This window comes from Salmo salar, chromosome 24, assembly GCF_965601325.2.
Source record: "Salmo salar chromosome 24, fSalSal1, whole genome shotgun sequence".
In the NCBI taxonomy this organism is placed as follows: domain Eukaryota; kingdom Metazoa; phylum Chordata; class Actinopteri; order Salmoniformes; family Salmonidae; genus Salmo; species Salmo salar.
In genome coordinates this window covers 47,898,922-47,921,311 of record NC_138314.1, presented here as the reverse complement: position 1 = coordinate 47,921,311, position 22,390 = coordinate 47,898,922, and the positions used below count along the sequence as shown (strand labels likewise).

The 22,390-nt window shown below is 41.8% G+C and overlaps 1 protein-coding gene across 1 annotated transcript in view; it reads left to right on the top strand.

Annotated features, from left to right (window-relative positions):
* Positions 1-22,390, top strand: part of parp8 (poly (ADP-ribose) polymerase family, member 8) — a 108,053-nt gene that overhangs the window by 9,678 nt on the left and 75,985 nt on the right. Inside the window, exons 3-4 of the mRNA XM_082968739.1 lie at positions 20,420-20,457; positions 21,506-21,595. Coding sequence (XP_082824865.1) covers positions 20,420-20,457; positions 21,506-21,595 — 128 coding nt within the window. The remainder of the gene's footprint in view (positions 1-20,419; positions 20,458-21,505; positions 21,596-22,390) is intronic.

Genomic DNA, 22,390 nt, shown 5'->3' with positions numbered 1-22,390 from the left:
GGAAGGATGAAATAGTATCAATACATTCAACAAAATAACATTTTTTAATGAAAATATGTCAATCATTATTTGAATATGTTGGTAACCCGTTTTATTAAAGTGATAATGCCCTCGAAGCCGGTGTTTTTTGGAGGATATATTGGCATGGTTTGACTTCATCTCAGGCCTAACCACACCCATGCCAATATATCCTTTAAACACTGGCTTCTCAGGATTTATCACGTTAAGTGTACACCTCCGCCTAACTTGCGTACCGTGTGTGTTTGTGTGTTATTCTGTGTCTGTGTGTGCACGTGTGTTGATTTTGCTCACTAAAGAAAAAATAAACCCGTTCTCTGTGGTTTGTGCTGGGTAATTCCACAGGAAACAGAATTGCGCTGAGACTCAGATTTGTCTATTAAAATGTAGGCCAAACAAAAACATTCATTTCAAAGTTTAACATACCATACAACTCTATGCACAAGGACTCATTTTAACAATTTACACTGAACATTTTTACAAAAACACATTTAGTGGAAGAACTGTGCAGATGCAGAATTTGGTAACAGAATTACTGTAAAATCTCTCTCGGGTTTTTATGTGTCCACGTATTCCAAAAAAAACCTCTTAAAACATCTGAATTAAGATTATATGATGTCAGCAGACAGAATGGGGTGTCAGCTATGACATCAAACCTTGACTTACAACAAATCTCATCTAGTTATTGATTTAACCCCTTTGTTATGGGAAGCCTAAATAAGTTCAGGAGTAAAAATGTGCTTAACATGTCACAGTAAAAGTTGCATGGACTCACTCTGTGTACAATAATAGTATTTAACATAATTTTTGAATGACTACCTCATCTCTGTACCCCACACACACAATTATCTGTAAGGTCCCTCAGTCGAGCAGTATATTTAATTGCCTCACAAAGAAGGGCAGCTATTGGAAGATGGGTAATAAAAAAAAAAAGCAGACATTGAGTCACTTTCAGCATGGTGAAGTTATTAATTACACTTTGGATGGTGTATCAATACACCCAGTCACTAAAAAGATACAGGCGTCCTCCCTAACTCAGTTGCCGGAGAGGAAAGAAACCACTCAGGGATTTCACCATGAGGCCAATGGTGACTTTAAAACAGTTACAGAGTTTAATGGCTGTGGTAGGAGAGAACTGAGGATGGATCAACAACATTGTAGTTACTCCACAATACTAACCTAAATGACAGAGTGAAAAGAAGGAAGCCTGTACAGAATTCAAATATTCCAAAACATCCATCCTGTTTGCAACAAGGTACTAAAGTAATACTGCAAACATTTGGCAAAGCAATTCACTTTTTGTCCTGAATACAAAATGTTATGATTTGGGGTAAATCCAATCCAATACATTATTGAGTCCTACTCTCCATATTTTCAAGCATAGCGGTGGCTGCATCATGTTATGGGTATGCTTGTAATCGTTAAGGACTGGGGAGTTTTTCAGGATAAAAAAATAAACAGAATGGAGTTAATCACAGGCAACATCCTAGAGGAAAACCTGGTTCAGTCTGCTTTCCACCAGACACTGGGAGATTAATTCACCTTTCAGCAGGACAATAACCCTGAAACACAAGGCCTAAATCTACACTGGAGTTGCTTACCAAGAAGACAGTGAATGTTCCTGAGTGGCCGAAAAATGTATATATGCCTTTCATTTCTCAAAAATATAGACTCTTAGCTTTTCCTTTGACACCCAATTTGCTCCTATAAACTTCACATCCTTTTACATACCTACTAGATGCACTGTGCATCCTCTAAACTAAACAGAGATATTGTTAGACAGGAGTATAGGACACCATTTTAATAGCAAAAAATAAACATGTAACTTGTTGATTCATTGAAATGTGTAACAATGGCACGCTAACTATATTGGGCAACGTGAGGGTCCAGCACTATATAATAGTACCAGTATATTATAACATACAGTATATTATAACAGTAGAATAATACAACATATAATAATCAACTTTTATTGAAGTTCATACTAAACAGAGGCCATATGCTATCTATAGCCTTAGCCACAGTGGTGGCTAGTGCTGAGCGATTAAACAACATTTATATATTTTTTTCCCCCCGGTTATTAACGTTTTTTTAATTTTTTATTATCGAAATCAAAAAGCGTGATTATTTTGTAATAATAGAACCAAAACCGAACCGACATCAAAAAGCGCTAGTGTTCGTTCTTACTAGACAGAGGCCATGAAGCTATTTATAGCTTTAGTGGTGGATCAGCCAGTTCCTTGTTTCGAAGCACAGTCAGTCAAACGTAACGACTTTATACTATATACTAATATATATATACTTTATACTATATACTATATACTATATTTATACTATATATTCTTTATACTATATACTATATACTATATACTATATTTATACTATATATTCTTTATACTATATACTAATATATATATACTTTATACTATATACTATATACTATATTTATACTATATATTCTTTATACTATATACTAATATATATATACTTTATACTATATACTATATACTATATTTATACTATATATTCTTTATACTATATACTAATATATATATACTTTATACTATATACTATATACTATATTTATACTATATATTCTTTATACTATATACTAATATATATATACTTTATACTATATACTATATACTATATTTATACTATATATTCTTTATACTATATACTAACCCGTGACTGTGTCTTTGTTTTGAAGCACACTCAAGCAAGAGTTTTTTTTATTAACATACGATTGTCTTTCGAGAGAGAAAAAGCTATTTTGACCCAAGAGCCAATAGTAATTGTGTAATAACATCTTGGAGAGATCTGAGTTTTTATTTTTTATGTTGATGTCTGTAAGCAGGAAGTCATATTATCCCATTGTGTATGATAGTATCACCTTAATGATGTCTGTAAGCAGGAAGTCATATTACCCCATTGTGTATGATAGTATCACCTTAATGATGTCTGTAAGCAGGAAGTCATATTATCCCATTGTGTATGATAGTATCACCATAATGATGTCTGTAAGCAGGAAGTCATATTACCCCATTGTGTATGATAGTATCACCATAAAGATGTCTGTAAGCAGGAAGTCATATTACCCCATTGTGTATGATAGTATCACCTTAATGATGTCTGTAAGCAGGAAGTCATATTACCCCATTGTGTATGATAGTATCACCTTAATGATGTCTGTAAGCAGGAAGTCATATTACCCCATTGTGTATGATAGTATCACCATAATGATGTCTGTAAGCAGGAAGTCATATTATCCCATTGTGTATGATAGTATCACCTTAATGATGTCTGTAAGCAGGAAGTCATATTACCCCATTGTGTATGATAGTATAACCTTAATGATGTCTGTAAGCAGGAAGTCATATTACCCCATTGTGTATGATAGTATCACCATAAAGATGTCTGTAAGCAGGAAGTCATATTACCCCATTGTGTATGATAGTATCACCATAAAGATGTCTGTAAGCAGGAAGTCATATTACCCCATTGTGTATGATAGTATCACCATAATGATGTCTGTAAGCAGGAAGTCATATTACCCCATTGTGTATGATAGTATCACCATAAAGATGTCTGTAAGCAGGAAGTCATATTACCCCATTGTGTATGATAGTATCACCATAATGATGTCTGTAAGCAGGAAGTCATATTACCCCATTGTGTATGATAGTATCACCTTAATGATGTCTGTAAGCAGGAAGTCATATTACCCCATTGTGTATGATAGTATCACCTTAATGATGTCTGTAAGCAGGAAGTCATATTACCCCATTGTGTATGATAGTATCACCTTAATGGGTCTACCTTTATAGTTTAATTCAGTTTAATTCAGAACGGTGTGCTGAAAATGTATTTTCCTTTTTGTCCCCCACTCCAAATGCAAACTCATACGAACAACAACTTACATTCACACAAACAATAACTACATCTCCTCTGTCCAGACCCCTAGTACCCTAAACAATGACTACATCTCCTCTGTCCAGACCCCTAGTACCCTAAACAATGACTACATCTCCTCTGTCCAGACCCCTAGTACCCTAAACAATGACTACATCTCCTCTGTCCAGACCCCTAGTACCCTAAACAATGACTACATCTCCTCTGTCCAGACCCCTAGTACCCTAAACAATGACTACATCTCCTCTGTCCAGACCCACATGGTCACTCCTCCATCCCTAGCACCTGTGTTATTGTTTGCGACTGGGCCTTAAATTGTACAAAATAGTTTTTCGGTCGCCTATGCTATTTCAATAATAAATAATTAAATTGTTTTATTGTGTTAATGATTGCTCACAACACCCCCATATGTCATATCTAGAAATATGCAGACAGACGGATTACAAGTAAAGCCCCCTTAAATTTGAATAGAGAGAGAGAAGAGAGTGAGAGTGAGAGACAGAGAGAGAGAGACAGAGAGAGAGAGCGAGAGACTGAGAGAGAGAGAGAGACTGAGCGAGAGAGAGAGAGAGACAGAGAGAGAGAGAGAGAGAGAGAGAGAGAGAGAGAGACAGAGACTGAGCGAGAGAGAGAGAGAGACAGAGAGAGAGAGAGACAGAGACAGAGAGAGAGACAGAGAGAGAGAGAGACAGAGAGAGAGAGAGACAGAGAGAGAGAGAGAGAGACTGAGAGAGAGAAAGAGAGAGACTGAGCGAGAGAGAGAAAATCTAGATCATCTGCAAGCTTCTTGTATACTTGCCAAGCCTTAAGGCTGAACCAAAGACAGTCTTCAACAGGGGTGGCAGGTAGCCTAGTGGTCAGAGTGTTGGGCCAGTAACTGAAAGGTTGCTGGATCGAATCCCCGAGCTGACAATGTCTGTCGTTCTTCCCCTGAACAAGGCATTTAACCCACTGTTCCCCTGGTAGGATGTCATTGTAAATAAGAATTTGTTCTCTCTCTTGCCTAGTTAAAAATAAAAACAGGGTTAGCAGTCACAGACATTAACTAAATACAGTCTTCAATTTCTTTGTTGTAAAAAAACACGAAATTACAAGTTGAGATGCTCGTTGTCTTGTTGACTAATTTGTTCAGGGAAAAAATACATTAGAGCTGATTCTTTTTCTGTAGTGTGTGCGTGTAGTCTCTTTCTGTGTCGTTGTGGTGGAACCAGGAACCACACACACACACACACACACACACACACACACTAGTGCTTGGCGGTATACCATATTTTACTATTTACTGGTATTGATGCACAGACTTGTTTGGGTTTTTTACTTTACCTTCTATAAAATTATTTCAATATTTGGTTTGTTAAATGTGATACGCAACTCTTGCACATGTAATATCCGTTTTTATAGTTCACTCTGTTTGCTACTTGCAAGTCGCTGCTCTCCCCGTCCTCTCCCATGGATCTTCTCACACCAGACAGATAGAAAGATAGAATGACCAGATGTCTCCGCCCTAACAATGGGATTCGTTGACCCCACCTATACCTCAATGGCCCTGTTAGGATTGGCTTCTTGTTCCTGAAATACCTCAAATGTGGATATGGCAGCGCAGCACAGCAGAGAACTGCACAGCATGCATATTCAATCATTTGTGGGATTGTTTTCAATATTTTTATACAAAATGATTTATGGTCTTCAAGTCTTCCCTCATTTCTCCCAGATTATATGGGTGTTTATGTGGCTTTCTTTAAAATATATGAACAGCCTGATCACTAGGAATAACCGAAACGTGTTGCTCAGACCACTGCACTACGGCAGGTCACAGAAGTAACCTTGTAACTACGCAGAAGTTACCCTGTAACCAGGCAGCAGTAACCTTGTAACCAGGCAGCAGTAACCTAGTAACTACGCAGCAGTAACCTTGTAACTACGCAGAATTAATCTTGTAACTATGCAGAAGTAACCCTGTAACCAGGCAGCAGTAACCTAGTAACTACGCAGCAGTAACCTTGTAACTACGCAGAATTAATCTTGTAACTATGCAGAAGTAACCCTGTAACCAGGCAGCAGTAACCTTGTAACTACGCAGAATTAATCTTGTAACTATGCAGAAGTAACCCTGTAACCAGGCAGCAGTAACCTTGTAACTACGCAGAATTAATCTTGTAACTATGCAGAAGTAACCCTGTAACCAGGCAGCAGTAACCTAGTAACTACGCAGCAGTAACCTTGTAACTACGCAGAATTAATCTTGTAACTACGCAGAAGTAACCTTGTAACCAGGCAGCAGTAACCTTGTAACCAGGCAGCAGTAACCCTGTAACCAGGCAGCAGTAACCCTGTAACCAGGCAGCAGTAACCCTGTAACCAGGCAGCAGTAACCCTGTAACCAGGCAGCAGTAACCCTGTAACCAGGCAGTAGTAACCCTGTAACCAGGCAGCAGTAACCCTGTAACCAGGTAGCTGTAACCCTGTAACCAGGCAGCAGTAACCCTGTAACCAGGCAGCAGTAACCCTGTAACCAGGCAGCAGTAACCCTGTAACCAGGCAGCAGTAACCCTGTAACCAGGCAGCAGTAACCCTGTAACCAGGCAGCAGTAACCCTGTAACCAGGCAGCAGTAACCTTGTAACTACGCAGAATTAATCCGTCAAAAATAGAAGTTCATCCATAATACGTTGAATTTGGAAGAGAAACTATGAGCTGGGCGATATGGGCAAAAATCCATATCACGATAAATGTACATATTTTCTGCATAACATTAAGTCAGCAAACATTACCATAAAGAGTTTTTAGGGGAGGCACTAGAGCTGGGCGATATGGACAAAAAGTCATAGCGCGATAAATGTAACTATTTTGCTTGATAACAACAAATACAGCAATCTTTTATTGATTTTTACGAGGAGTGTAAGGGGTGCTTACTGGCGGCAGAGAAGTCAGGCGCAGGAGAGCAAAAACGGTGTTTACAACGACGCAGTTTAATAATAATAACCACCGGAAAACAGAACAATCAATCAATGGCTACAAAACCCGTCGCACACCAGACATAACGTGCACAAGCACTTACAATAAACAATTCCGGACAAGGACATGGGGGGGGGGGGGACAGAGGGTTAAATACACACCATGTAATGATGGAATTGAAACCAGGTGTGTGGGAAAACAAGACAAAACAAATGGAAAATGAAAAGTAGATCGATGATGGCTAGAAGACCGGCGACGCCGACCGCCGAAACAAGGAGACGAACCCGACTTGGGCGGAAGTCGTGACGGAGAGAGCTACTTTACGTTAGCGGCAGAGCGCTAGACAATTCCCGTCCTGTGCCAAGTAAGAAAACTGAGATGGTAGCCTATGATTAAAAAAGTAATCTATTTCAATCAATATATCCAAGAAAATGAATGAACTAGAAGCACAAGCATTTCGCTGCACTCGCATTAACATCTGCTAACCATGTGTTATGTGTAACGCGGGTCGTACAAAGGGACCAAGGCGTGTGAAGTGCTCATAATTTACTTTTAATGAAACACTAATACAAAAAAAAAAAAAAAAAACGACCATCAACAGTTCCGTCAGGTGCAACAGACACTAAACAGGAAAACAACTACCCACAAACCACAGGGGGGGGAAAAAAAAACACCCCTACTAAATATGACCTTCAATTAGAGGCAACGAGGAACAGCTGCCTCCAATTAAAGGTCAACCCAATAAACCTCAACATAGAAATAGATAAACTAGAAACTCAAACATAGAAATAGAGAACATAGAACAAACACAAAAACACCCCCTGTCACGCCCTGACCACTCTACCATAGAAAATAACAACTTATATTGGTCAGGACGTGACAAGTATGTGACCAGTAAAATTTGATTTGATTTTGATTTGAATGATATTTTCATGTGCAATCTGTCAAAATAGGATCCATAATTATCTGATTTTATTTATGGCTTTTTCAGAGAAATTGCCGACATCTTTGTGCATGTTGTCCTATAGACTATATTATATATATATATTATACACCACCTGAAGAAAGGGGGGACTTCAAAACACCTAGCTGGATTGCTAACTCTAAATTATGATATTATTGGTACAAAGCCATGTAGGCTAATTGATTCATCTATCAGTAAATGTAGGCTAACGTCCTACAAAAATGTTTCCAGCGTTAGGCCTGGCTACTTGATGTAAGCCTATTCACTGTAAATGGCACGTTCTGCTTGGCTGCGCCGGTCGCATCAAAACCATATTAACTACAGCCTTTCCCCTGTTGTAAAGTGGTACCATTTACCTCAATATTCACAGGTGAGAAATACAGGATATATTCCCAGAAAAGCTGTGACACTCCTCTCTGTAACTAAACCAACAGTAGTTCATTGAAAACTGTTCCCCCCCCCCCCCCCCCCCCAGCCCTCCGCAGTAGCATTTTGAGAAACTGTCATATAGGCTTGTGCTTCCCAGAATACATCTCTCCCGCCTCTGTGCGTACAGTTAGGAGAGGGAGTGAGTCAGCAGCCGACAGACCACTCACAAGTCCTCGACTGGCATCTTCATTAAATAGTATCCGCAACAACAACAAAAACGTCAACAGTGAAGAGGCGACTCCGGGATCCTGGCCTTTTAGGCGGAGTTGCAAAGAAAAATACATATCTCAGACTGGCCAATAAAAAAATAAAAGATTAAACTGGGTAAAAGAACACAGACACTGGACAGAGGAACTCTGTATTCTACCCGGCACCTCAGAGACTGCTGCCCTATGGTCATGGTCATTGAACACTGGTCACTTTAATAATGTTTATATACTGTTTTACCCACTTCAGAATGTATGTACAGTATACTAGTCAAGGCTTATCCTATATAACTACTGCTGTCCACACCTTTTCTATTCATATACTGTCTATACACACCATCCTATATAACTACTGTCTATACACACCATTCTATATAACTACTGTCTATACACACCATCCTATATAACTACTGTCTATACACACCATCCTATATAACTACTGTCTATACACACCATTCTATATAACTACTGTCTATACACACCATTCTATATAACTACTGTCTATACTGTCTATACACACCATCCTATATAACTACTGTCTATACACACCATCCTATATAACTACTGTCTATACTGTCTATACACACCATCCTATATAACTACTGTCTATACACAACATCCTATAAAACTACTGTCTATATACACCATCCTATATAACTACTGTCTATACACACCATCCTATATAACTACTGTCTATACACACCATCCTTTATAACTACTGTCTATACACACCATCCTGTATAACTACTGTCTATACACACCATCCTGTATAACTACTGTCTATACACACCATCCTATAAAACTACTGTCTATACACACCATTCTATATAACTACTGTCTATACACACCATCCTGTATAACTACTGTCTATACACACCATCCTATATAACTACTTTCTATACACACCATCCTATATAACTACTGTCTATACTGTCTATACACACCATCCTATATAACTACTGTCTATACACACCATCCTATATAACTACTGTCTATACACACCATCCTATATAACTACTGTCTATACACACCATCCTATAAAACTACTGTCTATACACACCATTCTATATAACTACTGTCTATACACACCATCCTGTATAACTACTGTCTATACACACCATCCTATATAACTACTTTCTATACACACCATCCTATATAACTACTGTCTATACACACCACCATATATAACTACTGTCTATACACACCATCCTATATAACTACTGTCTATACACACCATCCTATATAACTACTGTCTATACACACCATCCTATATAACTACTGTCTATACTGTCAATACACACCATCCTATATAACTACTGTCTATACTGTCAATACACACCATCCTATATAACTACTGCTGTACACACCATCCTATATAACTACTGTCTATACTGTCTATACACACCATCCGATATAACTACTGTCTATACACACCATCCTATATAACTACTGTCTATACACACCATCCTATATAACTACTGTCTATACTGTCTATACACACCATCCTATATAACTACTGTCTATACACACCATCCTATATAACTACTGTCTATACACACCATCCTATATAACTACTGTCTATACACACCATCCTATATAACTACTGTCTATACTGTCTATATACACCATCCTATATAACTACTGTCTATACACACCATCCTATATAACTACTGTCTATACACACCATCCTATATAACTACAGTCTATACACACCATCCTATATAACTACTGTCTATATACACCATCCTATATAACTACTGTCTATATACACCATCCTATATAACTACTGTCTATACACACCATCCTATATAACTACTGTCTATACACACCATCCTATATAACTACTGCCTATACACACCATCCTATATAACTACTGTCTATACTGTCTATACACACCATCCTATATAACTACTGTCTATATACACCATCCTATATAACTACTGTCTATACACACCATCCTATATAACTACTGTCTATACACACCATCCTATATAACTACTGTCTATACTGTCTATACACACCATCCTGTATAACTACTGTCTATACACACCATCCTATATATAACTACTGTCTATACACACCATCCTATATAACTACTGTCTATATACACCATCCTATATAACTACTGTCTATACACACCATCCTATATATAACTACTGTCTATACACACCATCCTATATAACTACTGTCTATACTGTCTATACACACCATCCTATATAACTACTGTCTATACACCATCCTATATAACTACTGTCTATACTGTCTATACACACCATCCTGTATAACTACTGCCTATACACACCATCCTGTATAACTACTGTCTATACACACCATCCTATATAACTACTGTCTATACTGTCTATACACACCATCCTATATAACTACTGCCTATACACACCATCCTGTATAACTACTGTCTATACACACCATCCTATATAACTACTGTCTATACTGTCTATACACACCATCCTATATAACTACTGCCTATACACACCATCCTATATAACTACTGTCTATACACACCATCCTATATAACTACTGCCTATACACACCATCCTATATAACTACTGTCTATACACACCATCCTATATAACTACTGTCTATACACACCATTCTATATAACTACTGTCTATACTGTCTATACACACCATCCTATATAACTACTGTCTATACTGTCTATACACACCATCCTATATAACTACTGTCTATACACACCATCCTATATAACTACTGTCTATACACACCATCCTATATAACTACTGTCTATACTGTCTATACACACCATCCTATATAACTACTGTCTATACTGTCTATACACACCATCCTATATAACTACTGTCTATACACACCATCCTATATAACTACTGTCTATACACACCATCCTGTATAACTACTGTCTATACACACCATCCTATATAACTACTGCCTATACACACCATCCTATATAACTACTGTCTATATACACCATCCTATATAACTACTGTCTATACACACCATCCTATATAACTACTGTCTATACACACCATCCTGTATAACTACTGTCTATACACACCATCCTGTATAACTACTGTCTATACACACCATCCTGTATAACTACTGTCTATACTGTCTATACACACCATCCTATATAACTACTGTCTATACTGTCTATACACACCATCCTATATAACTACTGTCTATACTGTCTATACACACCATCCTATATAACTACTGTCTATACACACCATCCTATATAACTACTGTCTATACACACCATCCTATATAACTACTGTCTATACTGTCTATACACACCATCCTGTATAACTACTGTCTATACACACCATCCTGTATAACTACTGTCTATATACACCATCCTATATAACTACTGTCTATACTGTCTATATACACCATCCTATATAACTACTGTCTATACACACCATCCTATATAACTACTGTCTATACACACCATCCTATATAACTACTGTCTATACTGTCTATACACACCATCCTATATAACTACTGTCTATACACCATCCTATATAACTACTGTCATGGGTAGTATGTCTCACTGTGGTATTATGTCACATTGTGAATGTGGATTTAAGCCTGAGGAGAACTCACCAAAACAAAGTTTAGTGGGAAATTGCACTAAACAGTGTGAATAATGTAATAGATTTTGTAGAGGTTTATAGACATGTACAGTATGTATTACTAATGCATCTCATTTCTTAGCGGAATAAAATGGGTGGACAAGTCTGTGCGATATTATAAAATTGTTTTGTTCCTTATTAAAACCTTTTTATTTAAACCACCCATGGTTTTTGACTTTGGAATGTCAGTTGTAGATTCTGATATTTTTGTCATGACAGTCATGGGACGTGATGAGATGTGGATGGATACGGATGGATACGGATGGATACGGATGGATACGGATTACAGGAGGTAGAGGGTCTGTCAGTAGTTAGAGCTGTACTAGAGGCCGGGCCCCTACCTTGGGGGCTACGTTGCTGTCCTCCTGTAGGCTACACCGCTATCCTCCTGTAGGCTACTGTGCTGCTGTCCTCCTGTAGGCTACTGTGCTGCTGTCCTCCTGTAGGCTACTGTGCTGCTGTCCTCCTGTAGGCTACACCGCTGCTATCCTCCTGTAGGCTACACCGCTATCCTCTTGTAGGCTACACCGCTGCTGTCTTCCTGTAGGCTACACCGCTGCTGTCCTCCTGTAGACTACACCGCTGCTGTCCTCCTGTAGGCTACACCGCTGCTGTCCTCCTGTAGGCTACAATGCTGTCCTCCTGTAGGCTACACCGCTGCTGTCCTCCTGGTGGCTACACCGCTGCTGTCCTCCTGTAGATTACACCACTGCTGTCCTCCTGTAGGCTACACCGCTGCTGTCCTCCTGGTGGCTACACCGCTGCTGTCCTCCTGTAGATTACACCACTGCTGTCTTCCTGTTGGCTACACCGCTGCTGTCTTCCTGTAGATTACACCACTGCTGTCCTCCTGTAGGCTACACCGCCGCTGTCCTCCTGTAGGCTACACCGCTGCTGTCTTCCTGTAGATTACACCGCTGCTGTCCTCCTGTAGGCTACAATGCTGTCCTCCTGTAGGCTACACCGCTGTCCTCCTGTAGGATACAATGCTGTCCTCCTGTAGGCTACACCGCTGTCCTCCTGTAGGCTACACCGCTGCTGTCTTCCTGTAGATTACACCACTGCTGTCCTCCTGTAGGCTACACCGCTGTCCTCCTGTAGACTACACCGCTGCTGTCTTCCTGTAGATTACACCACTGCTGTCCTCCTGTAGGCTACACCGCTGCTGTCTTCCTGTAGACTACACCGCTGCTGTCCTCCTGTAGATTACACCACCGCGTCCTCCTGTAGACTACACCACCGCTGTCCTCCTGTAGGCTACACCACCGCTGTCCTCTTGTAGGCTACACCGCCACTGTCCTCCTGTCCTCCTGTAGGCCACACCACTCCTGTCCTCCTGTAGGCCACACCACTGCTGTCCTCCTGTACGCTGCACCACCGCTGTCCTCCTGTCTTCCTGTAGGCCACACCACCGCTGTCCTCCTGTAGACTACACCACCGCTGTCCTCCTGTAGACTACACCACCACTGTCCTCCTGTAGGCTACACCACCGCTTTCCTCCTGTAGGCTACACTACTGCTGTCCTCCTGTAGGCTAAACAACCGCTGTCCTCCTGTGGGCTACACTACTGCTGTCCTCCTGTAGACTACACCACCGCTGTCCTCCTGTAGGCTACACCACCGCTGTCCTCTTGTAGGCTACACCGCCACTGTCCTCCTGTCCTCCTGTAGGCCACACCACTCCTGTCCTCCTGTAGGCCACACCACTGCTGTCCCCCTGTACGCTGCACCACCGCTGTCCTCCTGTCTTCCTGTAGACCACACCACTGCTGTCCTCCTGTAGACTACACCACCGCTGTCCTCCTGTAGACTACACCACCACTGTCCTCCTGTAGGCTACACCACCGCTTTCCTCCTGTAGGCTACACTACTGCTGTCCTCCTGTAGGCTAAACAACCGCTGTCCTCCTGTGGGCTACACTACTGCTGTCCTCCTGTAGGCTACACCGCCGCTGTCCTCCTGTAGGCTACACCATGCTGTCCTCCTGTAGGCTACACCACCGCTGTCCTCCGGTCCTCCTGTAGGCTACACCACTGCTGTCCTCCTGTAGGCTACACCACCACTGTCCTCCTGTCCTCCTGTGGGCTACACTACTGCTGTTCTCCTGTAGGCTACACCGCCACTGTCCTCCTGTAGGCTACACCATGCTGTCCTCCTGTAGGCTACACCACCGCTGTCCTCCTGTAGGCTACACCACCGCTGTCCTCCCTAAAAGTGTTTATTCAAGTTGATCATATCATCTTGGATCCCGACATCAATCACACCATTGGAAGACAAAGCTTGGACTGTAGCCAACAAAAACCTATTCCTGCTCTTTTCCCGTGATCCATCAAACACATTTGGTGTGTCATCATAGTGGTCTCTGATTGGTGGTCATCATTTGGTGTGTCATCATTAGTGGTCTCTGATTGGTGGTCATCATTTGGTGTGTCATCATAGTGGTGGTCTCTGATTGGTGGTCATCATTTGGTGTGTCATCATAGTGGTCTCTGATTGGTGGTCATAATTTGGTGTGTCATCATTAGTGGTCTCTGATTGGTGGTCATCATTTGGTGTGTCATCATTAGTGGTCTCTGATTGGTGGTCATCATTTGGTGTGTCATCATAGTGGTCTCTGATTGGTGGTCATCATTTGGTGTGTCATCATTAGTGGTCTCTGATTGGTGGTCATCATTTGGTGTGTCATCATAGTGGTCTCTGATTGGTGGTCATCATTTGGTGTGTCATCATAGTGGTGGTCTCTGATTGGTGGTCATCATTTGGTGTGTCATCATTAGTGGTCTCTGATTGGTGGTCACGCTGAATTGAATTTCATTAAGAAAACAGAAAAGTGTCATCATGTATTTTTTTCTAAACATATTTTCTGAATTTAACAGTAATCCAAGAAGAAATCATCTCGAATTTCAAAAGTATCTATAAATCTGATTACAATATTGTTGCTGCTAATGTAACGGATTACAGTTACAGATGACATGTAATCCAATACTCCCCAACCCTGGCTACTTGCACGGTAGGAATAGTTTTAGTTCCTCAGCTCCGTGGTCCTGGAATTCTCTCCTGAACATTTAAAAAATTTGATGATCTAGTTTTGTTGGTGGAGTTTAAACACTTGATCGATGTATATATCATAGAAGTATGTAATTGTCTTTAGGATAGCTGTTTTTTTAGTCAAGACTTTTGTGTTTTTTAACGTAACATATAACTGTTGGACTGTATGTGTGTTTATAGTTTTGTTTAATGTTGTGTTTTGTATGTAAGTTGTTTTGTCTGAAACGTGGTTCCCTCTGCTGCTATTGGACCAGGTCTCTCTTGGAAAAGAGATGTTCTCTCAATGAGAAAAACCTGGATAAATAAAGGTTAACTTAAAAAAATGTACTTGCTAACCTCTGTCCACACACTTGGCTAGTTACGGCTACATGCTAAATTAATGTCTGGTTAGCATCTCTGTCCACACACTTGGCTAGTTACGGCTACATGCTAAATTAATGTCTGGTTAGCATCTCTGTCCACACACTTGGCTAGTTACGGCTACATGCTAAATTAATGTCTGGTTAGCATCTCTGTCCACACACTTGGCTAGTTACGGCTACATGCTAAATTAATGTCTGGTTAGCATCTCTGTCTACACACTTGGCTAGTTACGGCTACATGCTAAATTAATGTCTGGTTAGCATCTCTGTCCACACACTTGGCTAGTTACGGCTACATGCTAAATTAATGTCTGGTTAGCATCTCTGTCCACAGTTGGTCCACCAAGCTACAGCATCACACTAATGTCCAGGGAACATATTTCATCAGTGGATTAAGACTTCAGCGGCTGACTGAATGGTCATTCCATTAAGTCTAATTCTCTGTGAGTCTCTGTGAGTTTTTGATTAGCGGCATCACATCAAGGCTTAACAAGGTCCCACTGGGTGTCAAGCCAGAGCTAGCCCTTAACATGCCAGTCAAATGGTCTCTGCTGGCTTTGTGTTGTAGTCTGGTCTGTTGTGGTCTGGTCTGTTGTGGTCCAGTCTGGTCTGTTGTGGTCCAGTCTGTTGTGGTCTGGTCTGGTCTGTTGTGGTCTAGTCTGGTCTGTTGTGGTCTAGTCTGTTGTGGTCTGGTCTGGTCTGTTGTGGTCTGGTCTGTTGTGGTCTGGTCTGTTGTGGTCTAGTCTGGTCTGTTGTGGTCTGGTCTGGTCTGTTGTGGTCTGGTCTGTTGTGGTCCAGTCTGGTCTGTTGTGGTCTAGTCTGGTCTGTTGTGGTCTGGTCTGTTGTGGTCCAGTCTGGTCTGTTGTGGTCTGGTCTGTTGTGGTCTAGTCTGGTCTGTTGTGGTCTAGTCTGTTGTGGTCTAGTCTGGTCTGTTGTGGTCTGGTCTGTTGTGGTCTAGTCTGGTCTGTTGTGGTCTGGTCTGTTGTGGTCTGGTCTGTTGTGGTCTAGTCTGGTCTGTTGTGGTCTGGTCTGTTGTGGTCTGGTCTGTTGTGGTCTGGTCTGGTCTGTTGTGGTCTGGTCTGGTCTGTTGTGGTCTGGTCTGTTGTGGTCTGGTCTGTTGTGGTCTAGTCTGGTCTGTTGTGGTCTGGTCTGTTGTGGTCTGGTCTGTTGTGGTCTGGTCTGGTCTGTTGTGGTCTGGTCTGTTGTGGTCTGGTCTGGTCTGTTGTGGTCTAGTCTGGTCTGTTGTGGTCTGGTCTGTTGTGGTCTGGTCTGTTGTGGTCTGGTCTGGTCTGTTGTGGTCTAGTCTGGTCTGTTGTGGTCTAGTCTGTTGTGGTCTAGTCTGTTGTGGTCTAGTCTGGTCTGTTGTGATCTGGTCTGTTGTGGTCTGGTCTGTTGTGGTCTAGTCTGTTGTGGTCTAGTCTGGTCTGTTGTGATCTGGTCTGTTGTGGTCTAGTCTGGTCTGTTGTGATCTGGTCTGTTGTGGTCTGGTCTGTTGTGGTCTAGTCTGTTGTGGTCTAGTCTGGTCTGTTGTGATCTGGTCTGTTGTGGTCTGGTCTGTTGTGATCTGGTCTGTTGTGGTCTAGTCTGGTCTGTTGTGGTCTAGTCTGGTCTGTTGTGGTCTAGTCTGTTGTGGTCTAGTCTGGTCTGTTGTGGTCTAGTCTGGTCTGTTGTGGTCTGGTCTGTTGTGGTCCAGTCTGGTCTGTTGTGGTCTGGTCTGTTGTGGTCCAGTCTGGTCTGTTGTGGTCTAGTCTGGTCTGTTGTGGTCTAGTCTGTTGTGGTCTAGTCTGGTCTGTTGTGGTCTAGTCTGTTGTGGTCTAGTCTGGTCTGTTGTGATCTGGTCTGTTGTGGTCTAGTCTGGTCTGTTGTGGTCTAGTCTGGTCTGTTGTGGTCTAGTCTGTTGTGGTCTAGTCTGGTCTGTTGTGGTCTAGTCTGTTGTGGTCTAGTCTGGTCTGTTGTGGTCTGGTCTGTTGTGGTCTAGTCTGGTCTGTTGTGGTCTAGTCTGTTGTGGTCTAGTCTGGTCTGTTGTGGTCTAGTCTGTTGTGGTCTAGTCTGGTCTGTTGTGGTCTGGTCTGTTGTGGTCTAGTCTGGTCTGTTGTGGTCTGGTCTGTTGTGGTCCAGTCTGGTCTGTTGTGGTCTGGTCTGTTGTGGTCTAGTCTGTTGTAGTCTGGTCTGTTGTGATCTGGTCTGTTGTGATCTAGTCTGGTCTGTTGTGGTCTAGTCTGGTCTGTTGTGGTCTGGTCTGTTGTGGTCCAGTCTGGTCTGTTGTGGTCTAGTCTGGTCTGTTGTGGTCTAGTCTGTTGTGGTCTGGTCTGGTCTGTTGTGGTCTGGTCTGTTGTGGTCTGGTCTGTTGTGGTCTAGTCTGGTCTGTTGTGGTCTAGTCTGTTGTGGTCTAGTCTGGTCTGTTGTGGTCTAGTCTGGTCTGTTGTGGTCTAGTCTGGTCTGTTGTGTTCTGGTCAGTTGTGGTCTGGTCTGGTCTGTTGTGATCTGGTCTGTTGTGGTCTAGTCTGGTCTGTTGTGGTCTAGTCTGGTCTGTTGTGGTCTAGTCTGTTGTGGTCTAGTCTGGTCTGTTGTGGTCTGGTCTGTTGTGGTCTGGTCTGTTGTGGTCTAGTCTGGTCTGTTGTGGTCTAGTCTGTTGTGATCTAGTCTGGTCTGTTGTGGTCTGGTCTGTTGTGGTCTAGTCTGGTCTGTTGTGGTCTGGTCAGTTGTGGTCTAGTCTGTTGTGGTCTAGTCTGGTCTGTTGTGGTCTGGTCTGGTCTGTTGTGTTGTGATCTAGTCTGGTCTCTTGTAGTCTGGTCTCTTGTGGTCTGGTCTGTTGTGATCTGGTCTGTTGTGATCTGGTCTGTTGTGATCTGGTCTCTTGTGGTCTGGTCTGGTCTGTTGTAGTCTGGAGGGCAGATGTTAAGAATAAATGAGATCCTGGTACATTTAGCTACACCACACAGCAGCAGCAGCAGTCAGAGATACAGCAGGAATCAGAGCAGAATGAAAGTCGACCTGAGGAGGAATCAGAGCAGAATGAAAGTCGACCTGAGGAGGAATCAGAGCAGAATGAAAGTCGACCTGAGGAGGAATCAGAGCAGAATGAAAGTCGACCTGAGGAGGAATCAGAGCAGAATGAAAGTCGACCTGAGGAGGAATCAGAGCGGAATGAAAGTCGACCTGAGGAGGAATCAGAGCAGAATGAATGTCGACCTGAGGAGGAATCAGAGCAGAATGAATGTCGACCTGAGGAGGAATCAGAGCAGAATGAATGTCGACCTGAGGAGGAATCAGAGCAGAATGAATGTCGACCTGAGGAGTAGTGGAGGAGGAATCAGAGCAGAATGAAAGTCGACCTGAGGAGGAATCAGAGCAGAATGAAAGTCGACCTGAGGAGGAATCAGAGCAGAATGAAAATCGACCTGAGGAGGAATCAGAGCAGAATGAATGTCGACCTGAGGAGGAATCAGAGCGGAATATTCTGCTTCCAGAATATTCAGAAATTCACAACTCATTGGGAATGGAGGTTTAATATCACATTTACATGAAATCAGTTATCACTCATTAACAGCACCTTGCCTACACAGCTACACTCTCTGGACAGCATGGAAACACACTGTAATGTAGACAGTTATGAGATGTATGTTTGTTGACTATATTTGAAATATGCACTTAATTTCAGTTCATTTTAGAGTATTTTGTAATTTTTTTTGTTTTTTTTTAAAAGACTGAGAGAAAAAAATGGAATTATAATCCTGCTCTCTGTAGCTATCATCATGTGTTTATAGAAGTTTAATGTCTGAATGTACGCTTTATAAAGATACAGGAAATATAACATTACTGAATATTCTCACAGGGACACCTTGACTTTACAATGCGGTCTTGTTATGACACAGCATTATGTCTGTCAGTCATTTGTGAAGCCTTATTTGAATAATGAGTATTTTAATCATTTGGGCCGTTTTCCTGTTTGATGTTTTAAGGTTTCCTGAGCACCCCTGGTTGAAACTAACAAAAAAAAAAAATTGAAACGACGCTCTGCTTTTTTCTTAGTTCTCAAGTACTCTGCCCCTCCTGGTACAAACTGCAGACAGACTTCTATTGTAGCCTACATGCTAAAAATACTGCATATGGTTGAACTTTTTCTGGCTCAGCCATTGTGTTGGATCCATGGCTTGCGTCACAAACGGCATCACATTCACTATGTAGTGCCCTACTTTCGATCAGAACCCCATGGGCTCTAGTTAAAAGTAGTGCACTAAGTAGGGGAATCGGATGTCGTTTGTGACAAAAGCCTATCCCTCAAAGCCCTCCTACTGCTGGGAGAGAGAACTCATTTAGTACATTGGGAGTTTGATTGAGCCGACACCAGAATAATGTTAATTGGGTCTGCTGTTGCTCATAAACACTCTCAAGTTATTCTTGGAGGAACCCGTGGGGGAAAACCTATTTGTGAACCTCTCTACTTTTTAAACAGGATGTGCAAAGTCGTGTGTGTGTGTGTGTGTGTGTGTGTGTGTGTGAATTAAGTTATCGACAAGTTCTGTCATTTTAACATATGCAAGTTGACTTGCCTGCTTTCTATTGAGCCGCACAGAGCCTCTTAGCCTGCCAGTTTCACCGGGCTACAGTGTTGAGTCAACCAGGAACTGAGAAAATGTAAAAGTACACCGCCATGTTCGTTAAAGATCGTATTGAAGTATTAGATGATCAGATCACAGGCGACAACAATAATGTTATTTTCCATTTACTATAACCACTGCTTATTTATTGACAGTTACTGTACACACCTGCTTTGTTCTGTCACTTTACGACAACAGTTTTTTTTCTTCTAAAATACATTGGATTGATTGATTGACTGAATTATTGATTATTATTTGGATAATCATGTTTGTGTGTGTTTCTTCATTCTCCTCCAGGGTGTCCTTCTCCGTGCACGTGTCTGACGACTACCCAGGTAAGGACCGCGTCGTGCCTTCACTGACATGACTTCTCTGCGTCTCTACCGTAATATCATCGCAAACCATCGTCTACTTCCTTATTTTTAGTCTAATGACCCCTGACCTCAGGCCTGAGTGATTCACATCGCAGACTGCCAACCAGGTCATGAACCATAACGCCACGTTGATTCTGAAAACCACAGATTTTTCTTTCCTCCTCTAGTGTGACTGTCGCCGAGCCCCAGGTTCTTATACAGTCAATGAGCTATTATGTCATATATATCTCATATTATGTCACTGTGATATGAGGAGAAAATCCCTGCTTTGGGATGTGTCACGCAATGGAGCGTAATATCCATGAAAGATGAATTACTTACAACTGTCTGAGTTGAAAGGTGAACCACGGGTAGTGGGTCTAGTCAGTGGAACTATCTGAGTTGAAAGGTGGACCACGGGTAGTAGGTCTAGTCAGTGGAACTGTCTGAGTTGAAAGGTGAACCACGGGTAGTGGGTCTAGTCAGTGGAACTGTCTGAGTTGAAAGGTGGACCACGGGTAGTAGGTCTAGTCAGTAGAACTGTCTGAGTTGAAAGGTGGACCACGGGTAGTAGGTCTAGTCAGTGGAACTATCTGAGTTGAAAGGTGGACCACGGGTAGTAGGTCTAGTCAGTGGAACTGTCTGAGTTGAAAGGTGGACCACGGGTAGTAGGTCTAGTCAGTGGAACTGTCTGAGTTGAAAGGTGGACCACGGGTAGTGGGTCTAGTCAGTGGAACTGTCTGAGTTGAAAGGTGGACCACGGGTAGTGGGTCTAGTCAGTGGAACTGTCTGAGTTGAAAGGTGGACCACGGGTAGTGGGTCTAGTCAGTAGAACTGGCTGATTTGAAAGGTGGACCACGGGTAGTGGGTCTAGTGAGTTGAAAGGTGAACCACGGGTAGTGGGTCTAGTCAGTGGAACTGTCTGAGTTGAAAGGTGGACCACGGGGTACCGGTTGCCCCATGCCAGGTATCGTGCGTAAAGTCTGTTTATTGATGAATGTTGTTTAATTTCTTTCTTTCTTCAACACAGACAACACGTATGTGTCAAACTCTGAAAACGAGGATGAGGTACTAGTCACCAGAGATCCCATCCCCGTCATCTTCCACAGAATCGCAACAGGTACGTTTATGTCAGAATGTCCGTATTGCATTGTCAAGGATAGACTGATCTCTTTGAATCTGAAATAAATACTTTGAATACAGAAACATTTCTGAAATATTTCCTGACTGTCTGTATTCTGTACAGGTAAACTAGTGCATTGTCAAAGTTATTATAATCTGCGTAAATACTTAAATGTTTTGAATTGTTTTCTTATCGTCTTGTCATCTTCAATACCCTGGTACTTGCCTACGGAGCAGCAAGGGGATCTGCCTCTCCCTACTTTCAGGCTATTCCCAAACCCAACACCTTAACCTGACACCCCAGCACTCTGTTCTGCCACCTCTGGTGTCTTGGCTCTCCCACGGGAAGGCAGCTATTGCTCAGCCCAGTCAAAGCTCCTCTCTGTCCTGGCACCCCAATGGTGGAACAAGCTTTCACCCTAACAGGCAATGACTTCTGAAACTCTACCTCTTTAAATAAATCCCATTAAAAACCCTCTGAAACTCTACTTCTTTAAATAAATCCCATTAATAAAACCCTCTGAAACCCTACCTCTTTAAATAAATCCCATAAAAACCTCTGAAACCCTACCTCTTTAAATAAATCCCATAAAAACCTCTGAAACTCTACCTCTTTAAATAAATCCCATAAATAACAGTTGTCTTTTCCTACTAGCACTGACTTCTCTGATAACTGTATTGCTGAGGACAGTGTAACTTGATACAATTGTGATGTGTTGTTGTCTCACTTAGCTATCTTCAGACGAATGCGCTAATGTAAGTGTCTCTGAATAGGAGCGTTTTGCCGAATGAC